Below are 13,036 nucleotides of genomic sequence, written 5' to 3' on the forward strand. Positions count from 1 at the left end.
TGGACGATTTCAAACGTGCAGTGGAAAAGCAGCAAAGAGAGCTTTCTTTTTGGCAGTAATCCTACTGTTTTGCTTTGTGGCAGTCCCTTCTGGGCAGGGCCTATCAGCAGTACCAGATGAGCCTAGCATAGGCCCACCTTGAGGTGGTATCTTCCCAGGGACCTGCACGAGCCAATCATATCACTCAAAGGCTGCAGCTCAAGATAAAACCACTTGGCCCCAAACACCATACAGTGCATGCCTTTGCCTGCTGCCTTTTCTTTTCTTTTATTTATTTACTTATTCATTTTTCGCTGCCTGGGGTCTTCGTTGCTGCATGTGGGTTTTCTCCAGTTGCGGAGAGTGGGGGCTGCTCGTTGTTGCGGTGCACTCGGGGCTACTCGTTGTTGCGGTGCGCTCGGGCTCTAGGCGTGGGGCTTCAGTAGTGGCGCAGGAGATTTGGTGCTCCGCGGCACGTGGGATCTTCCCTGACCAGGTCTCGAACCCGTGTCCCCTGCATTGGCAGGCGGATTCTTAACCACTGTGCCACCTAGGAAGCCCCTTCCTGCCTTCTTAAGAAAGTTAAGGCTAAGCTGGTGAGCCAGACCTGTAACAAGACTTTGGAATTTCCCTGCATAGAGACTAGATCAGGATTTTTTTAAGTCGGAAACTAATTTGAGTTCACTTCAGAATTCCTTATTTGGTGCACAAGTCTGGCTATTCAACAGAGATTTCAGCTTTGCAAGTGAGTTCGAGTTGATTTCTTCCCTTGGAAACTGCTAGTTGGTGGTGGTCAGCAGACGTCTCAACAGAGACATAGGTGAGGAAGGTTCTTGCTGAGACTTAACCCCAAGAAAACCCCAAAGGAGCACCCTGAGAACTGATTTCAGGATGCAGCTGCAGGGGCGAAGAAGTGCTTTGAACACCAACAAATGCTGCCCTTTGACCAACAGATGCAGGAGGAGTCTTCTTCCAAATACTGCAGCCCCTGAGGTGAGAATCTGCCTCCTAAGAGGGCAACTTCCTCTCCTGCTGCTGTGCTCAAGTCTGCAGAGACCCACGGTGAGTTACACGGAGGAGGTGATCACTTTATGATCAGGACTCCAGTGGTGCAACCTTTAGATGACCTTTAGTCCCTTGGGATGTAATTTCACTTAGACATTTTAACTAACACGTAATGCTGGCAAAGAGGGTTGAAAACGATTATTTAAAATTATGGAGTTCTTTACAGTTTACAGATTTGGCATCACAGAAGCTAGAGGCATAGCATTTTTTTCTTGATTCTCCATAAAATTTAAGTAAAACATTGCTTCTGTAGGACAAATAATGCAAAATCAACCAAGTCTATTTGGCTTTATCCTGTATCATACGGATCAACTCAAAAGACGTATTATAAAGTTCTCTATAATGAAAAATAACCTAATGTTAAGAGAAAACAGTTTCAGTGAGCCCAGACGCTTGCATCTTCCCATACATAGAAAAGCACTAAATTCCTTAATTTTAATGTCTGGTTTTCTTTAATTAACAGTAATCTTTTGATGTTCCGAGTACTTGCCCTTTGTTATAAAACTCCCATATATCCTAGCTCCCCCCTCACTTCCTCAGAGCAGTTCTCTTGGGGTTACGTGAGATGCCATCTCCCGGGCTTGAAGTCCTAAAAATTCCCACTGAATAAAACATAGCTCTCAACTTTAAAAAAAAAAGAAAGAAAGAAGACAGAATACCCATTTGATATCTAGTAATAGATTAAAGTTTGGGAGTTCACAAGGTTTGATAGAAGATATTTTTTATTTTGTTTTGGCTTAAATAGATTCTGTAGAATTATTTGCAAATCTGCTCTAAAGAATTATCGGTTAAAATCATTTAAGCAGTCTTAAAATTTTGTTCCAGTTTACACACAACTAGATGACTTCTCACCATAAATAACATAGTAAAAATACCAAATGGTATGCTTTTGAGTTCCAGCTACAACACTGTTGACATTCACTGGATGGAATTTTATCTCTTAATATGTTCCTTAGTAAGTACTGTTTATTAGGAAAGTATCATTTCTTTGCCCAGAAGAAAACACCTTGAAATTTAGATAACTGAAAAATATGGCTCTCAATTATGGACGGATGAGACTTAAAGAACTTGTCTTCAAATCTCTAACTTTAATTTAATATGCACTGGGTATCAATAAGTAATATTCCATTGGCTACCCATGAGAAAATGTCTTTTTCCTACTCCTGATTTCTAAGAAGAAGGACTTTGCCAGGAACCCCACTGACCTCTGTCCAACCCTCTCCTCACATCGCTCCCCTGGAGGTGGACAGACATTACTTGACTGGTAACGTCAGGAAGAATAACTGGATATGCTGTGTTTGCTCTTCTTCCTCCTGGGAATTAACCCAATGGCAAAAGGCATGAGTTCTGTGTTCCTCCCATGGCAAGAATCTCACCTGGACAGGTTGCAATCCAATACTGCCTGCAGCTAAGTGGGCAAGTCAGCTCATTCTGGGGTTTACCCTTAACAAGCCCACCAGCCATCAGACCTAAAGATGGGTGCTCCAACATGTTCTCATTCAGTAGTAAAAATTATATTTTAGCCTTCATATTTCAAGTCCTGAGCAGAGGAGAGGGTTGTCATTTACTGGGGGCCCCCTTGGAGAACCCAACATTACTCATCACTTAAGTCTTTTCTTAAATCAAAGCCAAAGGCTTAATATAGGTTTTAGGTATTCATAAAAGAGGTATTACTTATAACACCTGTGTGAGAATGTGAAGGGCTTAGGAGAGGAAACAGATAGTATAATTAAACTTTGATTATTAATTTTTTTTCTTCAAAATACTCAATATGCAAAAAGACTTTTCACTGATACAAAAAGGGTCACTTCCTCCGTGGGGAGATGAGGTTTTTTTGTGCTTTCAGTAATATTTGTCAAACCAAATTCAACATCTAGCATGGGTCACAGATACAGGAAGGACTGGATCAGTGTAATGGTTATGAGTGAAAATTACTTCAGCAAATACTGATTTTGAGCAGACAACTCGGTCTTATACAGTGTAGCAAATCTGCTACCACACCGTAAAAATTAAAAAAACAGAAACCTCCATTAAATAGAGTCGGGAGACCAGAAAGGGGAGCTCTCATGCCCTGCGGCATAGCAGAGTCTAACAGGAAGAAGAAAAACACCTCTTCTTTCCTGGCAAGGACTGGGCGAATGTAAAGCCATGAACTCTCTGTTTACTATACCCTCCCATCTTCCTTTTCTTCTCTATGAAAGCATTCTTCTTCCCTTGCCCTGTAGGGACTTGTACACGGCGCACCGCAGTTGCAGAACCTGAATTGCAACTCTCTGCTGATCCTGAATAGACCTATCTTTGCTGGAGAAATACCTGGCACGCTATTTACTTCAGGTCAACAAGATTCACCATCGAATTTGAAAAATTAAAATCAAGATTTTTCTTTCCTTATAGGTCGCAGTTAAAATTGACTTTGACTTGGCACCCGGTTCCTTTGATGATCAGTACCAAGGCTGCAGCCAACAAGTCATGGAGGACCTGATTCAAGGGGATTATTTTACGAAAGAACTAGAATCTCGTAGGAATTACCACAGGGTCTGGCAACGTGCACACTTAGACTGGTTGACACAAGGAAAAGCTCTCCCTGAGAACATGACTGTTACACATGCTGTGGCCATCTTGGTTTATTCGTCGAACGGCAGTGTTCGTTCAGACTTCTCCAGAGCCATGGCCAGTGCTGCTGGGTCTCCCCAGCAATATAAACGTTCATTCCATTTCAAATATCTACACTACTACCTGACCACGGCAATCCAGCTGCTGAGGAAAGAGATTGTCACAAGGAATGACTCTCTGTGTTATGAGGTGCACCATGAGGTGAAGGGCGTTTACTTGGAAGCCCCCATGGGTGCCACCATTCGCTTTGGCCAATTCCTCTCCACCTCTTTCCTGAGAGAAGAGGCACAGAAGTTTGGGGACCAAACTCTATTTACCATATTGACCTGCCTGGGGGCACCTGTACAAGACTTCTCTCTCAAAAAGGAGGTCCTGGTCCCTCCGTATGAGCTGTTTGAAGTTGTAAATACGAGCTACCACCCAAGAGGAAATTGGTTGCAACTGCAGTCAACTGGGACCCAGAGTGCGTATAACTGTCAGCTGCTAAAAGGTATTGTTATTGATCCAAATGGAATCCACTCTTACCAGGATTGCAGGCCACCATTCATTTTTTAATCTTTTCAAAGAAATATTTATTTATTTATTTTAATTCTTTTTCTTTTTTTAATTTTTATTGGAGTATAGTTGATTTACAATGTTGTGTTAGTTTTCAGGTGTACAGCAAAGCGAATCAGTTATACATATACATATATCCACTCTCTTTTAGATTCTTTTCCTATATACGTCACTAGAGAGTATTGAGTAGAGTTCCCTGTGCTATACAGTAGGTCCTTATTAGTTATCTATTTTATATATAGTAGGGTGTATACATCAATCCCAATCTCCCAATTTATCTCTCCCCCCATTTTCCCTCCTGGTAACCATAAATTTGTTTTCTACATCCCTATTCTTTTATAAAAGTTGTTTTTCTGAGTGAGCTTGGGGGAAAAAGGCCAAAAACATGGATATTGGCCTTCAGTAATGGTGCAATTGGCAGATTAGAGAAAACTCACCTTGTTTCTTGGTTTCTGCTCTCTTCTTTCTCTTCAGCTACCTGTAGGAAAATGTGCTTTGCAATGGCCCAGATATACAGGGCATTCTAGACAGAGAGAGTAAGTATCTCTACTGGAAAAGGGAGTGCATAAAACATAGCATTTTACCTTCTCCCTCAAGCTCATTTTTTGTCGCGGTCATTTCATGAACAAGAAGTGTTAAAAATAAAGCAGGAGGTGTGATTAATTCATCCACTCCTATCTTTTAATCGTCTTCTCTGTTCCAGGAACTGGGATAGGAGGACCCAGGCGATACAAAATGAATAAAGCAAAATTACTATCCTAAGGAGGATTTTTAGTCTAATGAGAAGTGGAAATATGAACAAGTGTCTACACACAAAAGCGCTAAGTATACACCAGATGTTTAAGCAATGGTTATGGTTGCTCGGTGAAGGAAGACGCTCGTTCTCTCTGGGGAAAGTGAGAAGCCTTCACAATAGGAGACCACGTGGGACTTGAAGTAGGAATGGGGATTTTCAGTGAAAAAAGAGAGAAAAAGTCATTTCAAGCAGAAAAAGCATATACTGAATCACAGAGATTTCAAACAGCCTGGTATCTTCAGGGAAATTTTGAAATTCTGGATGGCCGGAATGTAGGGTGTGTAGGACAGAGGAAGAGGCCAAGAGTAGAAAGGAAGTAGGACACTGATAGGGGCTGGAGAGTTCTGATGGGGCCAGATTGCTTTAAAAAAACCTCTTGTATTCCATGCCAAGGACTTTCAAACTTCATGCTGTAAGTAGTGAGAAACCATTGGAAGTCTGTAAGGAGTGGAGTATCAATCAGATCAGTATTGTAGCAAGAGCCTTGATGATATTGTGAAAAATGAACCAAAGCAGGAGAAATTAGAGTTATCACAATAAAAATACATGTTAGTCTCTTTTTAGAAAAACATGTGGCTGATTCCATTTTATCTTTGTATGTTGCCAGCCACAGTCGTTTGACGGAGCAAATGCTGCACAAATTCGATAGCAGATGCCGTACCCTGTTTGATTCAGAAAGAGGAAGACTGTCCTTATCCACATGCGCATTCCTTTACACTCAAAGTCAACTGCAACCCAGCTACAGGGTCTACCTTTGAAATATTCCCGAATCTTCCTCTACTCCATCATCACTGCTGCTGTTAATAATTCAGCCTGTCTGCGTTTCTCAACACATCAGGGCTGCAGTGCTGCAAACGTCCTCAAACTGGCATCCACACTGAGGTCAAGGTCCTGCTCACTCTGGCCTATCTGTAAGGCCAGAGACAGTCATTTCCATTAACTGATAAGTAACACTCTGCTTATTCCAACATCCTGGAGCGGTACTAGATTGATGCAAACATGAACAATGGGAGAAGGGAGGTGGCATGTTTTTCTTATCTGAGAATCCTTCACTGGGAGGGAGTGAGGTCAGTGGTCTCCCCAGCCCTGTTTTTCCAGATGGCTGCTGCTGCCCACTTGACTTCTGACCAATCGCCTGGACTAACCATTAACCTCAGCCTGGGGAATTCACAGAATCTAATTTCTCATGAAACTGGAATCCTCTCAGGAAACTGTTTCTTCTCCTTTCGATTTTTTCACCAGCAGAAGCCACAAACTATTCTATGTCCCCAAAAGTCCCTATGAGCCAGTGACTTACGTTTCCTCTCCGGTTCCCTTTTAATCTGACAGACGCAATACGTGAAAAACAACATGAAGCCGTTTAAAATGGGTCAGCCAGGGACACTGCAGTTCTCCCGATGAAGAGACAGTAGATTAAAGAGCAGAGCTTCCCCAGTCCTTCAATGTATTTCAAAATTGCTTCCATTAAGTTGTAACTGAAGTTCTCAAGTTCAAAGAGTTCCTAGGAATCTGTGGCCTTCGAAGAGTCAAAAGGTCAAATTGGTAGCATAACTCATCGACAGGAGTGAGTTCGCAAAAGAAAAATTGTTTAAGACATTCTAAACTGATAGCTTTTTCTTCTAATTCTTCTCTCACCCCTCACATGACCTATACTTGTTACCATAGAAACATGTTTTCAGGCCCCGTGGAAGACTTAAAATATGTTATGTTAGTTATTTGTCCTTAACTGTTGCTTCCTTCAGCAAAATAATCTGTGCCAAAAATCTGTAGACACACAAATACATGCTCTGTTCTGTATCATTGGGTTCACAAAGAAGAGGGGTTTATTTGCGAAAATGTTTCACATAATTAAAATTCTTAAGCATGCTTCTAGAAAAAAATGTAGCCAATTGTTTGTAGTCAGTGTGGTTTTACATGTTAATCTTGCCAGTTACTAGCAGTGGGAATACAGGCAAATGGCTTAGTCTCTCTGTGCCTCAGTTTCTTTATATGTAAATGGGAATAATTTTTAAAAATAAAACTTACCTTGTAAGATGCCGGTGAAGAGAAAATGAAGGGACGCATGCAAAAGCTCTTAGAACCGTACGTGACACATGTAAGTAAGTAATCAAAACTCTTTGGCTACTATTACTATTACTATTATAAGTCTTTATTTTATTAACTTACTGTTTCCTATTTTCTTTTACTCTGGGTTTCAGTTATCCCAAAGTAATTTTCCCAATTTGTGGCATCACACTTACCTTGAGGTAGCATGTCTGTCTCAGACGAATGGATGAAAGAATGAGTAATTGGATGAATCTGGAGACCACAGGGCATGATGGGTAGAGCAGAGATGGTGGAACCAGTGAGAGCTGGGCATATGTTAGTAGCTCTGTGGCCTTGTGCAAATGACAACTCTGAACCTGTTTCTTCATTTATAATATGGGGGCAATACGTGCCTGGAGGGAATGTTGTGATAGCACTTGTTACCCACCCTCTCAAACACAATTGAAAAATTCTGGGAAAGTACTTTGCACATGGAGCTGGGATAACAGTTTAATGGCACAAATGTCTACTTCAGTAATATTGACAGTTAGAATAGAAAGAAAGGAAGAGACAGAAGAAACACATGTTTTTTTGGCTATGCCATGCGGCTTGCGGGATCTTAGTTCCCCCACCAGGAATCGGACCCGGGACCCCTTCAGTGGAAGCACGGAGTCTTAACCACTGGACCACCAGGGAAGTCCCATAGACAATATTCTAAAAGAATAACACTCATCACTCTAAATTTTGACAGAAAGAGGTTATAGATAACGTTTACCACCAAATAAGATTAACTAGATATACTGCATGTCACTTTTACTTTTTTTTTTTTGCTTTTTTTCAAGAGATTGAATACGTATTTCTGAACAATCTAACTCACAGATTCAGACTTCATGAGATAAAAGGCATAATATTATGCATTTCTCCCCAGACTGTATACCTGAGGCAGAGGTGACCAAATTCAGGTTATAATACACCAATAAAATGGTATTTGTATAGAAATTTAGTTTACAAAAGGCTTTCACACACATTATCTGTTTAATTCTTACAACCACCTGTACTTTGGGCTATTGACCCCCTATAATGATGCGAACACTGAGGATTAGAAAGGTTAAATGGTTTTTGTAAGATTATTCAAGCAGGTTATAAATAACAAAAGTGAGACCGTTTCCCATTTTTTCTGACAAAAAGTCCAGGACAATTTTCTCTGTAGGTCACTTTCAGGAGATTTATTTTGTCATTCAAAAATGTTATTGAGAACCTAAAATTGGCTTCAATCTTCTGTGCTCTGACTATTGACATTATAAACACACTTCACATTCATATAAATATACAAATATGTTCACATAAATGTATATATAACAAGATAATAGTTGATCTTTTCACATGCATTTAACTAGTGTTTTTCATCTTAACCTATTTTATTACATTATTAAAGATTGATGGCCATGACCTACTGAACTGATGTCACAAACCATTAATGGAATCACAACCTCCAATTTGAAAAGTACTGTCCTAGGGACAGAGGGAATAAAAAGCATTGAATAGTCTAGAAGAAAAGTAAAGACAAATACAAAAGTAAAGTTAATGTGAGTTGTTCTGAAATGAGAAATTTTATAGACTGTAATTAATTTAATTCACAGATTTTTTCATTTATTCTCCTAAATATATTGTCTGCCTGTGTGAAAACAATAATAATAATAATAATGTGAGGTAGAAATGATAATGACCATATGAGAGGTAGAGAAAAAGTATCAAGAGAGTTAGGAAAGAAAAGTTACTTTAACCTGAGAAAATAAAATTAAAATAAGCTATTTTTAATATCCTAGTTATTATGAAGGGTGCTTAAGACGTGATTTTGAAGGGTGAGTATGATTACCACATAGTAATATCTCTGTTTTTCTCTTACTTGAACATTAGCATAATCACAATGAAGCAAAGTGAAGAGTAGTAGTGGTGATCATAGTATTTCCAAAAGCCTGGAGGCACTCTCATTTTACAGATGAGAAAACTGAGGCCTAGTGAAAGTAACAAAAATGATCACAGTCAAGCATCTAGGGGTAGAGCTTCAATACCAAAGCCAATCACACCCTCAAATCATAATCTTTCTCCGTTATATTGTTTCCTTGTCAATCAGTTGCTGACAACTCTTCAGTAGAATCTTATCCCACGAAACAGTGAGAAAGGGTGGGGTTAGAGGTCCTTGTGATCTCTAGCCTCAATGAAGAGAAAATAAAACAGAAAATGCTTAAGAATCATTTTAAGGAGTGACCTGCTAAAGTGGTATTGATTGTTCCTAGGTCCCTGTGAGAATTCAGATAATACAATTTTAACACAAACTTTGACAAAAGCTTAGAAATAAGTATGCATTATTAATTTCTCTTATATAAGAAAAGTAGGGTTTTGAAAATTACTGTTGGTAATTTTCCAAATAGAAATTCCAGGAAACTCAAGGGATCTTATATATTATGTGGAAGCAATGGAAAAGTATTTCCCCAACATCTGATCATCCTATCAAACAATATGGTCATCAAACAATTGAGGCAATCATAGAGTTGAATGATTTTCTACCTCAAATGTCTTTTATATGCTAAATAATCAGCAAAGGCTGGTTGAAAAGGAGATTCCACTCTTTAGAGCATTTTTAAAATTTTACTTATTTATTTTATTTATTTAATTTTTGGCTGCATTGGGTCTTCGTTGCTGCACATGGGCCCTCTCTAGTTGTGGTGAGCGGGGGCTACTCCTCACCGCGGTGCACGGGCTTCTCATTGCAGTGGCTTCTCTTGTGGTGGAGCACAGGCTCTAGGCACGCGGGCTCAGTAGTTGTGGCTCGCAGGCTCTAGAGCGCAGGCTCAGCAGCCGTGGCACACAGGCTTTGCTGCTCCGTGGCACGTGGGATCCTCCTGGACCAGGGCTTGAACCCATGTCCCCTGCATTGGCAGGCAGGCTCCTAACCACTGCACCACCAGGGAAGCCCTAGACCATTTTTTTAAAGGTTTACATCTTCCATCTCATTCTATATCCTTATCCTATTGTACTCCCAGTTAGTAGTTACACCTGACAATAATTTTTTATATTTCAGTGTTTCTTCCATCAGCCACATCTTAGTGGCTGCTAACCTTTCCCATGAAGAGTGTGTACGTGTAGGCAGTATACACACACACACACACACACACACACACACACACACCAAACAGGACTGTGTGAATTGTTTTTGCTCACCTTATAATAAAAAATTTGATGAATGTACATGCAATATATGGAGAGATAATACAGTGGTTAAAAATAGAGCATTGAGCCAGATTGCCTAAGTCTGATGGCTGCCTACACTACTTACTAGATGCGTGATGTTTGACAAGTTTCTTCACATCTCTGTGTCACAGTTTTATCAACTAAAAAATGAGGATAAATGCCTCATAGTTTTTGTGTGGATTAAATAAGTTAATTTATAGCAAGTGCTTAAAATGACCCCAGCACAGAATAAGCCTTTAATCAATGTTCACTTTCATAATGGTGATAAAGATGGTGATAATTAAGATGGGGACGATGGTAACGGAAATAATTCTGCTGCGGATGACGATAAAGATGGGAAATCCGGAGATCCCTACCCCCAACTTGCTGGGTACCCTGAGGTACACCTCTTAACCTCTTGGTACCTGTTTTATCATCTGCAAAATAAGCAAGCTGTCAGTTAGAGAACTCTAAGAGAGAATTTTTTTTTAAGTGGCTAGCTTCACACTATTTACAATAGCCAGGACATGGAAGCAACCTAAATGCCCATCGACAGAGGAATGGATAAAGAGGATGTGGCACATATATACAATGGAATATTACTCAGCCATAAAAAGGAACGAAATTGGGTCATTTGTAGAGACGTGGATGGACCTAGAGACTGTCAAACAGAGTGAAGTAAGTCAGAAAGAGAAAAACAAATATCATATATTAAAGCATATATGTGGAATCTAGAAAAGTGGTACAGATGAACTGGTTTGCAAGGCAGAAATACAGACACAGATGTAGAGAACAAACATATGGACACCAAGAGGGGAAAGTGGCAGGACGGGCGGGATGAATTGGGAGACTGGGATTGACATGTATACACTAATATGTATAAAATAGATAACTAATAAGAGCCTGCTGTATAAAAAATACATTAATTAATTTTTTAAAAGTGCTAGCTTCAACTATTTTTGTTAGGAATTTTCTAAGTTTAAAAAGTGAACCAAAAGAGAAATGAGGTGGTTTTTTTAAAACAATCTCTGCTACCTAAAACATCTCTAACTCTTTTTATGTTTTTTTGTTTTCACAGCTTCCAGCAAAAAGTGCATCCCTATTCCCGTAGTTATTGCTTCTCTCTCATTTTTGACCTGTGTCATCATCTCTTCCAAAAGTAGAGCATAAAAAATGGTTGTGGTTTTTGCCTTCCCTGTACCCTTTTGCTTTATTCCAGTCAGGGCACCCTGAATCCCCGTAGAGAATCATTCCGCCCAGCTATCAACTGATTCAGAGCTGGCTCAGTCCACTGCCTATGGGTAGACCTGTAGGTATATTTCTTCTTCATGGATACAGAGATTCATGTTGGATAGAAATGACTCAGTCTGAGCCTGTGAGACATAATCAGGGTACTTTATTGGGATTGGGGCTGGGTGTGGGGTGGGGGCCACTTTTTATTTTGAGTGGAGAATAGTGAAAGCAGAATATGAGTCTAGAATCGCTAGCAGCTATCTTGCCACTGAGAAGAGAGCCCCTGTCTTCCTGAGAACGGAGCTAACACAATGAAAGAAGAGCTGAGAAATGAAAAGAAAGTGAATCTTGGCGAGAGTCTATGTGCCCCTAAATCCAACTGTGCCTGAAACTGGATACCATGGGCTTTTTCATTACATAAATCAATAAATTATATTTTTGCTTCAATAATTTGAATTAAATTTTCTGTCTCAAACAATTGAAGGAGTGTTATGATGAATACAATGATTTTCCCTTATTTTTTAATTTAATGATCCTAAATATTAGGAACAAATCAGAGACTCTTGAGTTAGAAAGCAAAGGACAAATTCATCAAATGAGAAAGTGTTGAGACCCAGAGGCATATTAAAGGTGTGAAATTTCCTTAGAGATTTTTTTTTCCCTGATGTCAAGCAATTTTATTATTTTAAAAATTTTTTTAGAGATTTTTATCAGCATTCAAGACCAAACCAATGTAGAAACCCAAGAAACAAAAGGGAAAGTTAATGAAAGATGTTAGTGGAGTCTCATTTACTGCCAGTAATGGGGTGTTGCACACAGGTTTCTTCTAAAATATTACAAAAGTTAGAATTTAAACTCATATGTTAATTCACAGAGGACTTTATGGCAAATTAGATTTTAAGCCTTCATCACAAATTTAAGCACATCTGTTAGGAAAACAAGTGTATGTATGTGGAGATAAAGGCGAAAAAAAAATCTAATTACCAAGGAAATATCAAAGATATATTGAGTCCCCATTATGTGCAAACAGTTAAAAAGAAGTATAAATCATCGAACTTCACAGCTGGGGATGTTCTCCGACTCTTCTTTCAGGTAGTAGACAAGATAAGTGGGGTGATGGGGGATTGCTAGGTCTCTAAAGACCCTACTAATTGGGCTAAATGGGGTGAAGATGAGAGCTAGCTCCATACCTTTGAATTCTGAAAGTCCAGGCTACTTAGCTCCTCTGAGATTTAGATAAGAAGCAAGCATTTTTTTAAAGAGAAAATAGGATTTAAATTTTTAAACGAAAAAATATTTAGGGCTTCCCTGGTGGCGCAGTGGTTGAGAGTCCGCCTGCCGATGCAGGGGACATGGGTTCGTGCCCCGGCCCGGGAAGATCTTACATGCCGCGGAGTGGCTGGGCCCGTGAGCCATGGCCGCTGAGCCTGCGCGTCCGGAGCCTGTGCTCCGCAGCGGGAGAGGCCACAACAGTGAGAGGCCCGCGTACCGCAAAAAAAAAAAAAAAAAAAAAAAAGGTTAAATAGGAAAAATCTTAGG

At 39.8% G+C, this 13,036-nt stretch overlaps 1 protein-coding gene and 1 long non-coding RNA gene across 6 annotated transcripts in view; one reads left to right on the top strand and one right to left on the bottom strand.

The window, feature by feature from the left end:
• LOC141275902 (uncharacterized) overlaps positions 1 to 13,036 on the bottom strand; it is a 39,809-nt gene that overhangs the window by 13,699 nt on the left and 13,074 nt on the right. The window contains exon 2 of the long non-coding RNA XR_012324519.1: positions 4,650 to 4,690. This is a non-coding gene — a long non-coding RNA (uncharacterized lncRNA). The remainder of the gene's footprint in view (positions 1 to 4,649; positions 4,691 to 13,036) is intronic.
• On the top strand, positions 132 to 12,337 carry ART4 (ADP-ribosyltransferase 4 (inactive) (Dombrock blood group)). 5 transcript variants are annotated; one of them, XR_012324516.1, is made up of 4 exons: positions 134 to 1,041; positions 3,439 to 4,147; positions 4,916 to 7,107; positions 11,343 to 12,334. XR_012324516.1 is itself a non-coding variant. In XM_019937242.3 (3 exons), the coding sequence occupies exons 1-3, from the start codon at positions 871 to 873 to the stop codon at positions 11,432 to 11,434; spliced, it is 903 nt and encodes a 300-aa protein (XP_019792801.1). In that variant the 5' UTR covers positions 132 to 870; the 3' UTR covers positions 11,435 to 12,337. The 5 variants fall into 5 exon arrangements, 2 of the variants coding, with proteins under 2 accessions (XP_019792801.1, XP_019792781.1); XR_012324517.1 differs by having other exon boundaries at positions 4,916 to 7,103; XR_012324518.1 differs by having other exon boundaries at positions 136 to 1,041; positions 5,616 to 7,107; positions 11,343 to 12,332.

This window comes from Tursiops truncatus, chromosome 11, assembly GCF_011762595.2.
Source record: "Tursiops truncatus isolate mTurTru1 chromosome 11, mTurTru1.mat.Y, whole genome shotgun sequence".
NCBI lineage: Eukaryota > Metazoa > Chordata > Mammalia > Artiodactyla > Delphinidae > Tursiops > Tursiops truncatus.